Source organism: Chrysemys picta, chromosome 8 (genome assembly GCF_011386835.1).
Source record: "Chrysemys picta bellii isolate R12L10 chromosome 8, ASM1138683v2, whole genome shotgun sequence".
In the NCBI taxonomy this organism is placed as follows: Eukaryota; Metazoa; Chordata; order Testudines; family Emydidae; genus Chrysemys; species Chrysemys picta.
The window spans coordinates 66,882,472-66,901,523 of NC_088798.1; the positions used below are offsets into that span (position 1 = coordinate 66,882,472).

Genomic DNA, 19,052 nt, shown 5'->3' on the forward strand with positions numbered 1-19,052 from the left:
GAGTCAGAAGCCCTATGAGAAAGGTCTTGAGTACACTCCATTTCAACAAAAATATATTCTATTCTCTTTGTCTCTTGCTCTAGTACAGTTTTTACCCAGCCCCTCACACCTTTCAACTTACCGTTTTAGGTTTATTTATCTTTCTAATGTAACCAGTCATTAGCAGATTTATATATTGAGCTCACGAGCATGCTCTAAGCATGTGGAGTCCAGAACATCACCGAGACTGTGGTCTCAGTTAATGACTGGAGTGCAGGAGGTAAGTTTTGTCTTGTCCCCATCAGTATCACCTCTGTCTTGCCAGTGTCCAGCTTTCAGCAACTGCTCTTAGTCCAGATGCTGTTTTTGGCCAGGCACTGAGAAAACTGGAGGGGGCAAATGCAAACAGCATGCCAGATAGAACCATCAGCCAGCATATAATGCTGTGTCATATTCCAGAGGGACATCTACAGAATCTTGGATGACAAGAGGAAGTCATCCATCAGAGCAACCACCAAGTTGTCTTGGTTTTGTGCCCTGGCCTGAAATGTTGAGAAGGATCTAGGATGCTGGCAACTGGTAGATGAAGTTGAAGTCAGTTCTTTGCCAGCTTCTCAGACAGCTTTCTCAAAAACAGTGGGCAGTGTTTTGTGATATTGCTGGGGTTGCATGTTAGTATCTTAAGTGTTGGCTGGAGTGATAGATTCCCTTCTTCACAGGAGATGTTGACTATCCCTGTAATCAGGAATACTAGATGTTTTCAACCCTTTCATTGCCCAGGACTGGCCTGCATTAGGGTGGCAGGTGGTGGCCTGGACTGTGTTTTGACTTCAGGAACATCTTGTTGTCTGAGTGGGATGAATTCTTAGAAGTAGGGTGGTGTTGGTCCAGTGCTCATCTTGCTGAACTTGGTGTCCCCAGAGTCTGTCCTGATGCAAGGGATCTTTGAGAAATGGTTTGATAGTTCCTTGCAGCACAGTGAGCATGGCTGAGTTCTGTGACCAGATGGAAGCAGTTTGTGAGTTACAGGACTGTGACAGGAGAGAAGTTGGCCTCTTTCCATTTTTAATGGTAATGACAAAAGTTTGTAAGAATTCCTTGTGCTAAAGTCTCTCTGTGACAGCTAGCATTCTGTGTTTACCTTCATCAATGTTTGAGCTTGCTTTCTTCCTGATTTTTCTGTGAGAACCATGCAAGTCCAAGGAGGAATGTCCTTCCTTTGCAGAACATTGATAGCAGAAGTCCGAGCCTGGTTGTCATGCCTTACTAATTCTTATGTCCCTTGGCTTCTAAATTCAGTAGAGTTCTCTGAGGAAACATCTGGAATTTGGCAGGGTCCAGATTAGGACTTAGGCAGGATATCCTAAATTGTTGTACTGGGCCTAACAGAAATACAACGTGATGATTTTCACAAATGGAAATTTACATAAATTTGTGTGTAGTCTAAGCAAAGGTTGTACATGTATAAGACATCAAATACATTCTTGGGTGTCGTAAAATAATAATAGAAGGCTTAGAATGGGAAGAGGATTTGGAGGAGTAGTTCTAATGAAACAAGTGTATTTTCTAATCGTTATAGAGCACAATTTTGAGAAGCGCAGTCAGGAAAGTAACTGAAATACTTTCCTCATGGATTGTATTTTCTAAAAGGACAACCTACCTAATTGTCAATTACTGAGGGACAATCCTCATTCATTGATATATTTTGCTTAATCAAATCTCTGTACAACTTTTCATGAGTGATGTACCGGAGTACTTGGATTCTAATATCTAATATCTAAACTGTATTGTTAAATCTATTCACCGAAATTTGAGTTATTGCTGATTATGTAGTCTATGTATCATATGACTTTTAAAAACAAACTTTGTATTTGTGGATAATCTAAGCACTATACCCAGAGGTACGTTTCTCAACCTATGTATTATATAATTTTGTTAACATTAGCTTTAATACAAATTTTAAATAGAGACGCTAACTTGAAACACTTTGTTCTAGTAGAGAAGAACTGACTAATAGGAAATCTTAGTATCAGTGACGCGTGGCGAGCAATAGGTTTACAGGACATAGCCCTCCAAAGGGATTAGGTTCAAAAAAGTATATTGTGAGGAATTAAACAAGTTAGTGAGCATGGAGCAATGGGAGGAGGAAGTGTTAGAACTCACTAGTGAGGAAGAAGATTGGAGCATTTTAAATAGCACTATGATCAAGGGGCAACAGACTAAACTTCCTCAGAAATGGACAATTCTTGGAATAAGTGACCACTTAGGGTATGTCTACACTGCAATTAGACACCTGTGGCTGGCCTGTGCCAGCTGACTCTGGCTCATGGGGCTCAGCATTAAAGGGCTATTTAATTGCTGTGTAGACATTTGGGCTGGGGCTGCAGTCCAAGCTCTGACACTCTCCCACCTCACGGGGTCAAGCCCAAACGTCTACACCTCAGTTGAATAACCCTTCAGCCCAAGCCCGCTGGCATGGGCCAGCCATTGTTTTTTAATTGACATACCCTCTTGCAGGGCTGCTCAAAGTCGTGAACCTAGAAATGAAACTGTCCTAGAAATGAAGAAAGGGGGAGGGAATTAAATGAGACTATGCAGTGTCAGTTAAGGCTTGTAGGGGCAAGAAAAGGGCAGCAAAATGTGTTAATGCTGCCAAAGGGTTTAAGAATGGCTGTTACAAATCTATCAGTATAAAAATGCTAGAGAGGAACTAGGCTCATTCAGTAGTTAGGGAGATTAAATTAATTAGGTTTCTAAAATAGCTCTGCTACTGAACGCTTTCTAAAATTCTAGTATGAAAAATGAGGGGTGGGGTGGACTATAGAATATGGATAATTAGCCATGAGAAATGAGGAGCTGTTGATAAAAAATGTTAAATTTGGGAAGGGGGGCTGTAAAAAAAAGTAACTATATATAGATCAGCATGTCTAGATTACTTAAAATTTGACTAAATAAAGCCCTGGCTTAGAATTTTGCCATATTTAAATACTGAACTCCCAATCTTTGGGAAAAATAGTAGTGTGTGATTGTGTAATTAAAGACCATACCAAACAAATCGGTCTTATTATCACTAAATCAAAGATGGAAATTATTAAAATTAATTTACCTACTGATGATTTTATATACTTGGAAGGAGAAGCCTTGAAAACTGTTAATAAATTTAATTATATGGGTAGCATAATTCATGATACTGGTGACAGCATAGGTGAAGCAAATGCTGTATTTAAAAAACTTAACACAGGATGAAAGTCCAATATGATTAGCAAAAACACCAAACTTAAAATCTTTAGAAGCTATGTCCTAAACATCCTCCAACATGGAGTAGAGTCCTGGAAAAATAAGTCAAACCAGCACAAACTTAACAGCTTTCAATGTAAGTGTCTGCGTAGAATATTCAAAGTAAAAGGGACTGATAAAATAAGTAACAAAGAAGCACTAGAACGGGCATCATTACAGGAAGGGGTGTAATCAGGAAGGCCAAAACACAACTGGAGTTGCAATAAGCAAGAGATGTGAAGGGTAACAAGAAGGGTTTCTACAGGTATGTTAGTAACAAGAATTGCGTCCAGCTTTGGGCCCCCCACTACAGAAAGGATGTGGACCAATTGGAGAGAGTCCAGCGGAGGGCAATGAAAATGATCGAGGGATTGGGGCACATGATTTACAAGGAGAGGCTGAGGGAACTGGGCTTGTTTAGTCTGCAGAAGAGAACAGTGAGGGGGGATTTGATAGTAGCCTTCAACTACCTGAAGGGGGGTTCCAAAAAGGATGGAGCTCAGCTGTTCTCAGTGGTGGCAGATGACAGAGCAAGGAGCAGTGGTCTCAAGTTGCAGTGGGGGAGTTTTAGGTTGGATATTAGGAAACACTATTTCACTGGGAGCGTGGTGAAGCACTGGAATGGGTTACCTAGGGAGAGTATAGAATATCAGGGTTGGAAGGGACCTCAGGAGGTCATCTAGTCCAACCCCCTGCTCAAAGCAGGACCTAATCCCCAACTAAATCATCCCAGTCAGGGCTTTGTCAAGCCTGACCTTAAAAACCTCTAAGGAAGGAGATTCCACCACCTCCCTAGGTAACCCATTCCAGTGCTTCACCACCCTCCTAGTGAAAAAGTTTTTCCTATTATCCAATGTGGTGGAATCTCTATCCTTAGAGGTTTTTAAGACCCGGCTTGGCAAAGCCCTGGCTGGGATGATTTAGTTGGGGTTGGTCCTGTTTTGAGCAGGGGGTTGCTAGATGATCTCCTGAGGTCTCGTCCACCCCTAATCTTCTATGATTCTAAGTGGTCCAGAAGGAGAGCTGGACATATTTGGAACATCTTTTAAGAAGGCCAGATTATAGGCTACCTAAAAAATCATTTCTTTGGTGACTCCAATGCAAGAGATGGATAGGCCAGCCTAGAGCACTGGTGTGCAAACTTTTCCAGTTGCACCCTCCCATATCCTTAACAGAGTCTGTCCATGCCCCGCCTCCATGACTGCACAGCCAAGGCTTCCTCAGCAGTCTTCTACCTTGCAGCCAGGCTGCATTGGTAGGGCAGGGACAATACCTGGCCTCTGCCTCTCCTCCCTCAGGTTTTCGGGATGGGGGAAGGTATGTGCGATGGTCTCTGGGGGGTTCCCAGCAAAAGGGCTAACCAGTTCTCAGGTCAGGATCTCCCCCCCAAAGTCAGAGGGCTGGTTCTTCTTCGAGAGATGTCCCTGTGGGTGCTCCACTACAGGTGCTGGTGCGTCCCTGCGCCTTCGCCCGGAGATTTTTACAGCAGTGCTCATAGCGGCCACGCATGCTCAGAATCTGCCCCCCCCGCTGTGACTCTAGGGTAATAGAACGCATGCGTGGCCGGTCTCCTCAGTTCCTTCTCAACCGTCCCCGGCCTGAGACGGAGCTCAGCAGGCTCATTAGAGAATCCTTCACTATTCCCTTAATTATCCTTTAGAAACCATTTTTCTGTCAGTTTTTTCTGGTTAAATAGTTACTTACCCAGTTTACCTAAAAAAAAAAAAAAAAAAAAAAAAAAAAAAAATTTCCTGTCAGCCGCGGCTATGCCGGGCTCCACCGGTTTCAAGCGCTGTGCTACTTGTAAGGAGGCTATCCCGTCATCGGACGGGCACTCAAAATGTATAAAATGTTTGGGGGAAGGTCACATTCCCCAAAAATGTGCCCACTGCTCTAAACTCAGCTCCAGGGCACGCAAAGACAGGGAGCTTAAACTAAAACTGCTCCTGCTTCAAAAATCTATCGGGTCAGTTTCAGACCCAGGCATTGAAGCCGGCTCCGCTACCCGACACAGCCCCCCCCCCTCAAAAAAGATCAAGAAGTCTACGAAGAAGGGGCACTTTTCCTCACCGGGCAAGGCTAGGAGGCATACAATTTCTCCAGGCAGATCAACGATCTCTCTGCCTGTGATCCCTCGCCTCAGCACTTTTCATGAGGCAGGCTCCTCCGGAACAGCGCAAAAGCCGCCGGAGGCTTCAGCGCCGCCGAGAAGCTCCGGTGCCGAGGCATCAGGCTTCCAGTTGCCTGCCTCAGTGACGGCACCGTTCGGCACCGCGAATGAGACGGTGCCGACATTCCACGGCACGCCTCACCCGGGGCAGCTCGACTTTTCTCGCCCGGCACCGACCGCGGCACCGACGCCTGCGGGGCATTCTGACACTCAGATCACAGCCAGAAGCCCCGATCGCAGGAATGCTCTTGTGCAGCAGCCTCTATCGGCTCAGATTTCATCTCCTGCAGGAGCTGCTTTCACACATTTTACCCAGACAGCTGATCTTCTAGTGTCACCTACCTTGCAGTCTCCGCTCATGAACGCATATTCTGTTGCAATGCCTGAGTCAGGATCTGAGCAGTTTTCCTCCAGTGAGGAGGAAGCAGATCCACAGGGAGTTTTTTCCCCATATCATGACTCCCAGCCCCGGACCCAGAGCATTAAGGGCTATGGAAATACCACCTCATCCCACTCTCAGGACCATGCCCCTTGGGGGATGAACCCCTGGATGGCACCATCAATGCCCTACCCACCACCATGGCAATACTGGACACCATGGGCATCATACCCTCGGGAACACATGCCCCGTGGCCATTCGACCAGGCGCAACACTGATCCAGTGCCGTCTCCTAATACATACGCTAGTGACACGAGACGCCTGGCAACACAGCCACGCTCCCAGGATAAACCTAGCCCTTCTCCCGGTCCAACAGACCCGGAGTTAGCACCGGAGGAAGCGTTACTTCCCCTTCCTCCCACTCCCTCTGATGAATATACAAAATTCCAGGACCTCTTTAAGAGAGTTGCTAGTGCCCTGAACATTAACCTGGAAGTGGTTCCCGAACAACAGCATGAGCTAACGAACATCCTACAGCCCCCTTCTTCCTCCAGAGTGGCACTTCCAATTAACGCAGCCCTTTTAGAACCTGCTAAGTCCATCTGGCAGACTCCAGCGACAAGCCTACCTACCTGCAAGCAAGCGGATAAGAAGTATTTTATTTCTCCAAAGGACTCTGAATTCCTTTTTACTCACCCAGCACCAAACTCATTGGTAGTAGACGCTGCGAACCAGAGGGCTAGACAACAGTATTCTCGTTCTGCCCCACCTAACAAGGATAGCAAACGACTGGACCTGTTTGGTCGCAAGGTCTATGCATCCTCCACCCTCCAATTTCGCATAGCTAATTATACCGCAGTCCTGGCGAAATACGACCATAAAAACTATAATAATTTAATGGACTTTATTGATGACATTCCAGAACAAAGAAAACAACAGTTCAGAGCTATAGTTTCTGAGGGCCAAGCCATTTCACGCACCGCTCTCCAAGCAGCCCTCGATGTAGCCAACACAGCGGCAAGATCTACCGCTACAGCGATAGTCATGCGACGGGGCTCATGGCTCTCCTCTTCCTTTTTTCCTCGAGAAGTTCAGAACACGATTGAAGATCTTCCCTTCGACGGTGACAAACTTTTTGCTTCTAACACGAATGAAGTGCTTCATTCAATGAAAGACTCCAGAACAACCCTCCGGTCTTTAGGTCTCCAGACACCTACGGCAAGGAGACGACAATATCGATACCAACCATACCACCGGCCACGTTATCCCGCATTTACACAACCTTCCCATAGACCGCAGGAACAGCAACAGCCGCAACGTCCACGACCAAGATTCCAGCGACGTCGCCCAAACTCTACAGGGGCGCCTCAACCCCCATCAGCTAATAGGCAGATTTGAAAACTTGGTCGAGGGTTTAGAAAGCAATGCCCTCACTTCAGCCGACACACCAATCTTTGGACACCGCCTACGACCTTTTTTCCAACAATGGAGGAAGATTACCTCCGACAAGTGGGTCTTAGAGGTAGTTACAATTGGATACGTCATCCCGTTCCTCTCCTTACCTCCCACCCACCCACCCTCCCCGTCCCTCTTCAGGGACCCTTCTCACGAGCAGCTACTCCTCCAAGAAGTGCAACATCTCCTTCATCTGGGAGCAGTAGAAGTCGTGCCAGAGCAACACAGAGGGAAGGGTTTTTACTCCCATTATTTCTTAACGGAGAAGAAAAATGGGGGATGGCGACCAATCCTCGATCTCAGGCGGCTCAACAGATTCATCAAAAAGCAAAAGTTCAAGATGGTGACCCTCAATACCATAATCCCAGCGCTGGAGCAGGGCGACTGGTTTTCTGCCCTCGACCTACAAGATGCCTATTTCCACGTCACTATACATCCGGCCCACAGACGTTTCCTCCGGTTTACCCTTGGTTCCACACATTTCCAATACAGGGTACTCCCCTTCGGACTATCTACAGCCCCCCGTGCTTTTTCCAAACTTCTAGCTGTAGTCACTGCTTACCTCAGGAGACAAGGGGTAATAATATTTCCGTACCTCGACGATTGCCTCCTCAAAGCTTCAACATTCGACGAGGCGCTCCGGTTCACACGACTCACAGTCGAGTGTTTTCTTTCTCTCGGCCTACAAATAAACAGAGACAAATCCACATTACGCCCCACCCAGCACCTTCAGTTCATAGGCGCAGACCTCGACTCTCGGACCGGGCTGGCATCGCTCCCACCCGATCGCTACAATTCCATAAAACAACTGACCACAACTATTCGCAACAGCCCTCAGGTAACTGCCCGAGACTGCCTACAACTACTAGGTCACATGGCCTCGTGCACTTTTGTCGTCCAGAATGCACGCCTGCACATGAGGTGCTTCCAAGCGTGGTTGGCAACGGTTTACAAACCGAATATGCATTCTTTAAACAAGACTCTCTCCCTGCCTACTCCAGTCAAAGGCTCGCTACGTTGGTGGACCGTCCACTCCAACCTTTGTTCTGGAGTCCCGTTTCTTCAACAGGCTCCATCACGCATTCTGACCACCGATGCATCTATGACAGGGTGGGGTGCACATATGTCTCATCACACAGTACAGGGATTATGGTCACCAACCGAGACCTCCCTGCACATAAATGTACTAGAACTTCGAGCCATTCGCAACGCGTGCCGTCACTTCCTGCCACTAATCAAACATCATCACGTACGCATAATGACGGACAACATTGCTTGCATGTTTTACGTAAACAGGCAGGGCGGAGCTCGTTCCCATTCGCTGTGCACAGAGGCGATGAAGCTCTGGAATTGGTGCATTCTGAACAACATCCGGGTATCAGCTGCTTATCTTCCCGGGATCATGAACACCACAGCGGACGAACTGAGCAGACGCTTCCCATGGGACCACGAGTGGGAGATAGACGACAAAACCATTCACGAGGTATTCAGCATCTGGGGCTACCCAACAATAGACCTCTTTGCAACTGCAAAGAACGAGAAATGTCTCAATTTCTGCTCCAGAGCAGGACTGGGCAAACGTTCCCTGGGGGACGCATTCATGATCTCATGGCACCGAAACCTATTCTATGCGTTTCCCCCGATACCAGTTCTCAACAGGGTCCTGATAAAAATACGAACGGATCGAGCCAAGGTGATCCTCATTGCCCCATCGTGGCCCAGACAACCATGGTTTCCCTTCCTCACCAGAATGTCAATCCAACCACCAGTCTCCCTGCCGCTTATTCCGAACCTTCTATCTCAACAGCACGGTCGTTTTCTCCACCCCAACCTGTCCATGCTTCACCTCAAGGCCTGGTTCCTACGTGGTTCTCCCAACGCGAATTAGATTGCTCCGAACAAGTTCAGGAGGTGCTCCTACATAGCAGAACGCAATCTACTCGCAAGACCTATCTTCAAAAGTGGAAACGATTCACACATTGGTGTTCTGCCAAACATCTTTCTCCTACCTCGGTACCTCTTCCGCTTATATTGGACTATCTCTTGGGCCTTAAGCGAGCCGGCCTTTCTTTCAGCTCCATCAGGGTCCATTTAGCTGCTATTACGACTTTCCACGACAGAATTGATGATATGTCTGTCTTTGCTCACGCTACTACGAAGCGTTTCCTCAAGGGCCTACAAACCTTATATCCAGACATTAAACAACCGACCACCCCCTGGGACCTTCATCTGGTACTGTCTGCCCTAACTCAACAACCCTTCGAACCCCTAGCCACGTGCTCCCTTTTACACCTCTCCATGAAAACTGCGTTTCTAGTGGCAATTACTTCTGCCAGACGGGCAGGAGAAATGGCAGCTCTCATGGCTCATCCACCATATACGATATTTTTTAAAGACAAGGTTACCCTCAGATTGCATCCCAAATTTCTTCCGAAGGTACACTCATCATTCCATATTAATGAACCCATACACCTCCCGACTTTTTTCCCGAAACCACATGCAAACTCCTTTGAAGCCTCAATGCATACACTAGATGTTCGCAGAGCCTTGTCATTCTATTTGGATAGAACCAAACCCTTTAGAAACTCCTCTAGACTTTTTGTTTCTGTTGCAGAGCGCTCCAAGGGCATGCCTATTTCTACCCAGAGACTCTCGAACTGGATCTCCCAGTGCATCCGACTGTGCTATCAGATGAAAGGGGTTGCACCTCCAGATGGCATTAGAACACACTCCACTAGATCTCTGGCTGCCTCCATCGCGTTCTTACGCAAAGTCCCCTTGGCTGACATTTGTAAAGCAGCCACTTGGTCATCTGACCATACTTTTGCTAAACACTATGCCCTTATTCAAGGCCCTTTATCTGACATACGCTTGGGCAGGGCGGTACTCTCGACGGCGTTCCTACCAGATCCGAAGTCCCTACCTCCTTAAGATACACTGCTTTTAAGTCACCTGTAGTGGAGCACCCACAGGGACATCTCTCGAAGAAGAAGAGGAGGTTACTCACCCTGTGCAGTAACTGACGTTCTTCGAGATGAGTGTCCCTGTGGGTGCTCCACTACCCACCCTCCTCCCCTCTACTTCGGAGTTGGGGGGCCTCCGTGGTAGAGAAGGAACTGAGGAGACCGGCCACGCATGCGTTCTATTACCCTAGAGTCACAGCGGGGGGGGCAGATTCTGAGCATGCGTGGCCGCTATGAGCACTGCTGTAAAAATCTCCGGGCGAAGGCGCAGGGACGCACCAGCACCTGTAGTGGAGCACCCACAGGGACACTCATCTCGAAGAACGTCAGTTACTGCACAGGGTGAGTAACCTCCTCTTCCTTTGTCTTCTAAGGTGCACGAGAGAGAGAGAGAGAGAGAGAGAGAGAGAGCTCTTTATGTTTTCTGTTCCTTTCTTTTATAGTTCAGTGAACTTTTGAAGTGGATTCTTCTGAGGGCTACCCCTCAAAACAAAGTTTATTCAAACAGTAAAGAAGGTGACATGGAGTCTAGTGGCGAAGAAGGCTCCATGTTTTTTCTTTTCACCTGTATTTGCTGAAATGCAGATTTGCCTGGTCTCCTGCCAACTGCTCTCCCTGCTGCCTTGAGGACCATGTTTACTACATATATGTAAATTGAGGTAAACAGACATGCCTTGGTTTATGATAGATCCAGGGCTGGCTTTACACCTGGCAAGCCCCTAAGCACCCCTGGGTGGCTGGGCAGCTGGAGGGCCCCCAACTCCCCTCTCCCCCCGCCCACAGGGGCTCAGAGCTCCGGGAGTTCCGCTCCTGCTGCCTGGTGGCAGCCTGGAGTGCCGAGCCACCACAGGCAATGGGGTTACCCCGCCACTTCTAACTTTTAGACACCCCACCACTCAGTCCCAATACCACAACTGTCCAGTGCCCCGTTTAGACCCCCCAGTACCCCAACACACACAGACCTACCCCACTGACCAGAGGGCCCCCCCCCCCAACCCTCCCTAGAGACCCACTCTCCCGCCCCCTTCTGCCCCCCTGCCGGACTCACCGGCCCCATTGGGAGATGACTGTGTCTGCTGGGCTGAACCGGCAGTGTGGTCGGCGCTAGTCAGGGATCGCCATGGCCCTTCGGGAGTGGCACGATCAGCTAGGCTGGAGCAGGAGCAGGGCCTGCCCAGGCCAGGCTCCCTCAGGACTCACTTGCCCAGCAGGGCCTCCTGCATTGGACTGCTCTGAGTTCTTCCCCTGCCACAGAAGGCTGCTTCGCCTTCCCTGCTGCCAGGAACGCTTCAGCTGGGCTGCATGGGGCCGTCTCCCCCTCAGCCAGCCCCTCCCCCCTGCTGGAGCCAGGAGAAACAAACTTTGAATTTTTAGGCACCCCTAAAACACCAGCGTCCCTAAGCATGAGTCTACTGTGAGTAATTGGAAATCCGGCCTGGATAGATCTGTTTAACAACTTTTGCTGAGTCAGGCCTGTGTGTATTTGAACATGTGCTAATTACATCATACAGGGGGATTTCATAACTTTACACGTAATGTTGCTACATACTTTTCACCATGCTGTTATTGACCAGTGAGTTATTAGTTTTCAAATGATACCTCATGACATATATTGTACAAAGATTATTACAATGGTGTGAAGGGTGTGAATACAGGGGTGCTTTTGGTCAGAGTTGCCTTTATATTAGGTTCATGTTTTCACACATAAGGAGCATTAAACTACTGGGGAAAGATAGTCCTGTGACTGTAAAACACCTGCAACATATGCAGGTGCAACGTATGCAGAAGACAGTGCCATAAACGAGTTTTACACTGAACTTCAAGCAGACATTTCATGAACCCCGTCTAGAGGTTTTCTTCATAATGGGGGACTTTAATGCCAAGATTGGGAGTGATAACACTGGGAGAATGTCAAGGGAAAAGAAGGAATAGAATTAAGAAATGAGTAAAGTGATAGATTGCTTCAGTTCTGCGCTATCAGTGATTTCTTTACAACAAACTAGGGCTGTCAATTAATCGCAGTTAACTCACGTGATTAACTCAAAAAAAATTAATTGTAATTAAAATAATCACGATTAATCACACTTATAACAATAGAATACCAATTGAAATGTATTCAGTATTTTGGATGTTTTTCTACATTTTCAATATTGATTTCAATTACAACACAGAATACAAAGTGCACAGTGCTCACTTTATATTATTATTTTTTATTACAAATATATGCGCAGTAAAAATGATAAAAGAAATCCTATTTTTCAATTCACCTCATACAAGTACTGAAATGCAATCTCTTTATCGTGAAAGTGTTACTGACAAATGCAGATTTTTTTTTGGTTACATAACTGCACTCAAAAACAAAACAGTGTAAAACTTTGTCGCCTACAAGTCCACTCAGTCCTACGTCTTATTCTGCCAATCACTAAGACAAACAAGGTTGTTTACATTGATGGGATATACTGTTGCCTGCTTCTTATTTACAATGTCATCTGAAAGTGAGAACAGACGTTAGCATGGCACTTTTGTAGCTGGCGTTGCAAGGTATTTACATGCCAAATATGCTAACCATTCGTATGCCCCTCATGCTTTGGCCACCATTCCAGAGGACATGCTTCCATGCTAATTATGCTCGTTAAAAAAATAATGCGTCAATTAAATTTGTGACTGTACTCCTTGGGGGAGAATTGTATGTCTCCTGCTGTGTTTTACCCGCACTCTGCATATATTTCTTGTGATAGCAGTCTCTGATGATGACCCAGCACATTTGTTTTAAGAACACTTTCACAGCAGATTTGACAAAACGCAAAAAAGGTACCGATTTGAGATTTCTAAAAATAGCTACCACACTCGACTCAAGGTTTAAGAATCTGCAGTGCCGTCCGAAATCTGGGGGGGACAAGGTGTGGAACATGCTTTTAGAAGTCTTAAAAGAGCAACACGCTGATGTGGAAACTACAGAACCCAAACCACCAAAAAAAAAAAAAAATCAATCTTCTGCTGGTGGCATCTGACTCAGATGATGAAAATGAACATGCGTCAGTCCGCACTGCTTTGGATCATTATCTAGTAGAACTCATCATCAGCATGGAAGCATGTCCTTTGGAATGGTGGTTGAAGCATGAAGGGACATATGAATCTTTAGTGCATCTGGCATGTAAATATCTTGCAATGCCAGCTATAACAGTGACATGTGAATGCCTGTTTTCGCTTTCAGGTGATATTGTAAAAAAGAAGCAGGCAGCATTATCTCCTGAAAATTGTAACCAAACTTGTTTGTCTGAGTGGCTGACCAAAAAGTAGGACTGAGTGGACTTGTAGGCTCTAAAGTTTTACAGTTTTATTTTTGAATGCAGGTTTTTTGTACATAATTTTACATTTGTAAATTCAACTTTCAAGATAGAGATTTTACTACAGTACTTTGGTGGCACCTTAAAGACTAACAGACTGAATAGGGACTGGGAGTGGCTGGCTCACTACAAAAGCAGCTTTGCCTCTCCTGGAATTGATACCTCCTTATCAATTACTGGGAGTGAACTACATCCACCCTGATTGTATTGGCCCTGTCAACCTTAGTTCTCCACTTGTGAGGTAACTCCCTTCTCTTCATGTGTCAGTATAATAATGCCTGCATCTGTAATTTTCATTCCATGCATCTGAAGAAGTGGGTTTTTTACCCACTAAAGCTTATGCCCAAATAAATCTGTTAGTCTTTAAGGTGCCACCGGACTCCTTGTTGTTTTTGTGGATACAGACTAACACGGCTACCCCAATACACTACAGTATTTGCATCCCCGCATGCTCAAGCAATATTTTTATACTTCTCCCTAGTCATCTGTCCAAGTTTTCACTTCTTGTAAGCTTTCTTTTTGTGTTCAAGCTCACCAAAGATTTCTCTGTAAAGCCAAGCTGGTCGCCTGCCATATTTGCTATTCTTTCTGCACATAAGGATGGTTGGTTCCTGCACCCTCAATAAGGATTCTTTAAAATACAGCCAGTTCTCCTGGACTCCTTTCCCCCTCATATTAGTCTCCCAGGGGATCCTGCCCATCAGTTCCCTGAGGGAGTCAAAGTCTGCTTTTCTGAAGTCCAGGGTCCGTATTCTGCTGCTCTCCTTTCTTCCTTTTGTCAGGATCCTGAACTCGACCATCTCATGGTCAGTGCTACCCAGGTTGCTGCCCACTTCTACTTCCCCTACCAATTCTTCCCTGTTTGTGAGCAGCAGGTGAAGAGGAGCATGGCCCCTAGTTAGTTCCTCCAGCATTTGCACCAGGAAGTTGTCCCCAACACTCTTCAAAAATTTCCTGGATTGTCTGTGCATTGCTGTATTGCTCTCCCAGCAGATGTCAGGGTGATTGAAGTCTACCATGAGAACCAGAGCCTGGGATCTGGGAACTTCTGTTAATTGTCCGAAGAAAGCCTCGTCTACCTCATACTCCTGGTCTGGTGGGCTATAGCACTTCACTCTTGCCTGTTACTTTATGTAGAAGGTGCTATTCTGCTGCTACTACTACGGACGAGCTGCAGGACAAGTCCTCGGGCCTGGTCTACATTTAAATAGCTACAGCACTCAAGGGTGTGAAAAATCCCCCCACCCCCAAGTGCTATAGCTATGCCAATCTAACTCCCAGTGTAGATTCAGCTAGGTTGACAGAAGAATGCTTCCATTGACCTAACTACCAGTGCTTTGGGAGGTGGGGTTCATACAGCAGCAGACAAACCACTTCCATTGCTGTAGGCTGCATCTACACTATGGAGTTATGCTGGCATAGCTATGACAGTGTAGCTATGTTATTACAGTCCCTGTAGCGTAGACATGGCCTAAGATAGCCAATGTGCACTGAATTCAAGACTGATACTTGCCTGGGTAAGATTTAAGACAAAACAGGTTAACTGTTTTAGGCCAGAGTTTGAAATAATCACTACTCACTTTGAGTGCAGTAATTATATTAATAATCCTTAAATATATATATAAAAAAAATCTCACTCTCGTCCTGACATTTGAACTTAGAGGTCATAAAGAGAACACCCCTTCCTCAGATCTCTGGAGGCCATGTTCAGAGCTTCTGGAGCACTGAGCTGTGACCATCTTACATTCCATGGATTGTGTTTGGTTTCAATAACAGCAGTGCAGTATAGCTTACAGTAGGCAGTTTCCTCTCTCTTGGGTGTTTGCTAATTTAGAAATACATTAAAACATGTATTTATTAGGAAGCTGAGCAGATTCTGTTCAATAATAGTACAGTTTTTTTAGATATGTGGAGTAACTGTGTCTGAGATCACCACAGTCAATTCACAGTAAGGCTTGGTCTACACTACCCCCCTAATTCGAACTAAGGTACGCAACTTCAGCTACGTGAATAACGTAGCTGAAGTCGAAGTACCTTAGTTCGAACTTACCTTGGTCCACACTCGGCAGGCAGGCTCCCCCGTCGACTCCGCGGTACTCCTCTCGCCGAGCTGGAGTACCGCAGTTGACGGCGAGCACTTCCGGGTTCGACTTATCGCGTCCAGACTAGACGCGATAAGTCGAACCCAGAAGTTCGATTTCCAGCCGTCGAACTAGCGGGTAAGTGTAGCCAAGGCCTAAGTTCTTAAAATTAAATATTGGAGAAACACATGGCAAGCAAATGATTTCCAGTTGGTGCTATAAAGTTAATGAACTTTTACCATGTATTTTTTCCTTTAGGAAACTGTATTAGATACCCTTGATGAAGATGCAAATACATTCAAGTCAGAAGATGTTTGTAAAGAGAAAAACACTTTGCCAAATGCTAACTTGTGTTGCCACAGTGCTAGCAATATTATTGGAGAAATTGACAAATTGACCAAAGATCTAGTGACTCTACATGATGGACTGCATGAGCTAGTAAATTGCAAGAAGTCAGCATGGTATGAAAAGGTAAGGATTGTATTTATTTCTTGACTTAAGGAAAATACCTCACAAGATGACTACTACTGTGTATGAACCATGCACTGATTCTCACCCCAGAACTCCTATGACTCTTACTATGATTATTTATTACTTGTTTCAGATAATGCCCACAGAGTGTTAGGTGCTTTTCAAACAAAAAATAAGGTACAATCCCCACCCCATGAGGTTATGTTCAGAAACCAGGCAGATGTGGTGATCCCTACGCCAGTGACAATACATTCTGAAACCAGACAGATGTGCTTGCATTGTGAGGGAAGTAGTAAGAGGATAGTGACTATGGAGGAGAGGGAGGCAGGAGAGGATGGGATCACTGGGCCAAATGGAGGGGAAGAAGAGGACAGCAGATGGGAAACCATAGTGTTTGTGATGGTGGCAAAGGAGGAGAGGTTAATCAAAGAGAAAAGTTCGGGGAGATCATGGCAGGTGTCAAGGCTGAATCTCCACTCTGTCACTTCAAGTGCAGAAGGTTGGGGCCTTCTTAAACTCCCAAGGTTACAGCTTTTCTCTGACCTTGGCTTGGTAAACGCTGCCACCACCCACATGCAAAAAAACCCCTTGGACCCAGGAAGGAGCACTTGGGAATTCCTCCCTATGGGGTACCTTCAAGGCCTTCTCCCTCCCCCCCCCTTCCCGAGGGGAAAGAGCTGAGAAAGAAAACAAAGGAAATTAGCTGTTGTCACTAGCTAATCAAACAGCATATGCACAAACCTCTTAAGACACCAAAAATCCAATCCTGTTCTTAAAAAAGGTAAATTTTATTAAAAACAAAAAGGAAGAAACTACATCTGGAACTTAGGCTTTTGCTAGATTTTAAAAGAGCAATTCCAAAAATTAAGCACCCAAAATAGCTTTCTTGGGGGTTAGCTTAAAGGTTACAAGCAAACAAAAGCATCTGGGGTTAGCATAGAAGAGTCCACAAGCCTTAAAAAGAAACAGAAATAAACCCAATCACATCTTCTAAACATTCCCTGCCTTCCAATGATTCCTTCTAGGTCTGGAAGATAATTTTTCATACCTGGTTCAAACCTTACACAGCATTCCTGTGTATAGCATTATTGCTCCATGTCCTTGTAGCCCAGAGAGAACAACAGACAAAGGGAAAGTTTCTTTCCCAATTTTAAAAAGTTCTACTCTTCCCATTGCCTCTTTTGGTCAGGTGCCCACTTCCTTTTCTTTTACCTGTGGGCTTGTTAACTCTTTACAGGTAAAGCAAATAGAGGACAGCTACTAAAAGGAATTTTATAGCTAGCTGGCTGGGAGTTCATAAAAGGGAGCTACTCCCACTTCATTTATCACAGCAGGTCTTGTCAGTTTTCACTGAGAGGGAGTTTCCTGGAGATGGCTGAGGAAGTTGAGAAGGAGGCGGGTTTCAGAAGGGAGTGGAAGGTTGCAAAGAGGTAACAGGAATTGAGTGGTAGTCAGTGAGAGAGGAATAGTGTTGCTTGCCAAGGAAGACAGTAGAACTGAAGGAGAAGAGAACACAGTTGAAGTGGAAGAAGTCTTTGTGGCCAGGGGACTTTCTCCAGGAGCATTCAGTGGCACAGCAGCAGAAGGACATTGGGGTGAGCCAAGGTTGTGGGGTTAGTGAAATGGACTTGGTGGTGGAACAGGCAAAGGAATCAGGTTTAGTGGAAGGATTGGACTTCTGACTGCTGAGGAGAGGGATGAGAGAACTGGGGATGGGTGGGAGTGTGGAAGAGAAGTCCTAGAAGTTGATGGATTGGAGCTCATGACAAGGCTAGGTGGAGGTAGGTGAATCAGGGGATGTGTGTGTTAAGGATCTGGTGGTGGTTGTAGGGGGGAACTCGGGTATTCAGAAATGGTGAGGGGAGCAGGTGTAATGAAGACAAGGATGGATAAATGGCCCTTTTGACAAGTGGGGTTGATCCAGGGTTGAAGGTCAAATGAGGGAGTGAGAGTGAGGAAGACAGGATGTTGAGGTATCAGACAGGAAGCTGAAGTCATGAAGGATGACTGTCTTGAGAGGAAGAGACAGCAATCAAAATCCAAGAAGAAATTGTTGGAAAAACTGCAGTGTGAAAGACAATAGGGCATGGGGAGAATAGAGGCTAATGGAGTGTTGCTCAAGGGAGTGAGGTAGAAGTGGCTGATATATGGATAACAAGTACATGGACCATTTGGGATGATGGGTGTGAGAGGCGAGGTCACCACAGGAGAGAGCAGCTGTGGAGAGAGTGTCATGTGGGATCAAGAAGCAGGGGAGATGGTTGTAGTTTTGCATGGGGTAGACCTAGCTCTTTCCCTTTGTTTGGCTGCTTTGTATGGGCTGACCCACAGTTTCTGTGATTGCAATGGCCAACCAATAGCATTCTTCTGTTGAATGGGAAAACCTACATTAAAGCAATAGGAGATCTGAGATTTTGAACACTCAAAAAATAAAATTCCAGTGTATGGCTCCCAGAGCAAAGTAAACTCTGACTTCTGTGTATATTACCATAAATGCTATTAAATACTGCCTTCATATTAAATCATATTAATGCCTTAATAACTTTGCGTATTTAAAATCTCATCTCTCCTATTGCTTTAATGTAACTTTTGGGGTTTCATTTCCTTGCTTTTATAAAAGAAAAAAGTAAGGAATCATTAATTGTACATTGAAATAAATGTCCTGAATTTGTGTACTTGATTGATGTGCTGGTCATACATTGCAGTATATCTGAGATTCAGTGAATGTAATGGAAGGTATAACCATTGAAACAAAGGCAGTGCAGCGGGATGTGGTGTTAAAAAGATGGTTTATCAGAAGTGCCTCCCCTTCCACATCCTACAAAGAACCATTCTGTAATACTAAATAACAGCACCTTTTGGGAAGAAGAAGGTCAGATGATTCTCCATCAGTCTTTCTTATAGCAATCCTCCCAGCTGTCAGGGGAGGAG

At 45.7% G+C, this 19,052-nt stretch overlaps 1 protein-coding gene and 1 long non-coding RNA gene across 9 annotated transcripts in view; one reads left to right on the top strand and one right to left on the bottom strand.

The window, feature by feature from the left end:
* TEDC1 (tubulin epsilon and delta complex 1) overlaps nucleotides 1–19,052 on the top strand; it is a 205,109-nt gene that overhangs the window by 125,966 nt on the left and 60,091 nt on the right. For all 8 annotated transcript variants that reach the window (XR_010590042.1, XR_006174597.2, XM_065555734.1 and 5 more), the window contains one exon: nucleotides 15,909–16,121. Coding sequence is in view for 6 of the 8 variants with exons in the window: in XM_065555734.1 (XP_065411806.1) it covers nucleotides 15,909–16,121 (213 nt within the window). In the remaining 2 variants the exon portion in view is untranslated. The remainder of the gene's footprint in view (nucleotides 1–15,908; nucleotides 16,122–19,052) is intronic.
* On the bottom strand, nucleotides 6,695–10,524 carry LOC135973247 (uncharacterized). The gene is made up of 2 exons (XR_010590046.1): nucleotides 7,855–10,524; nucleotides 6,695–7,017 (listed from the first exon to the last, which is right to left on the bottom strand). It is a non-coding gene; the product is annotated as an uncharacterized LOC135973247 (long non-coding RNA).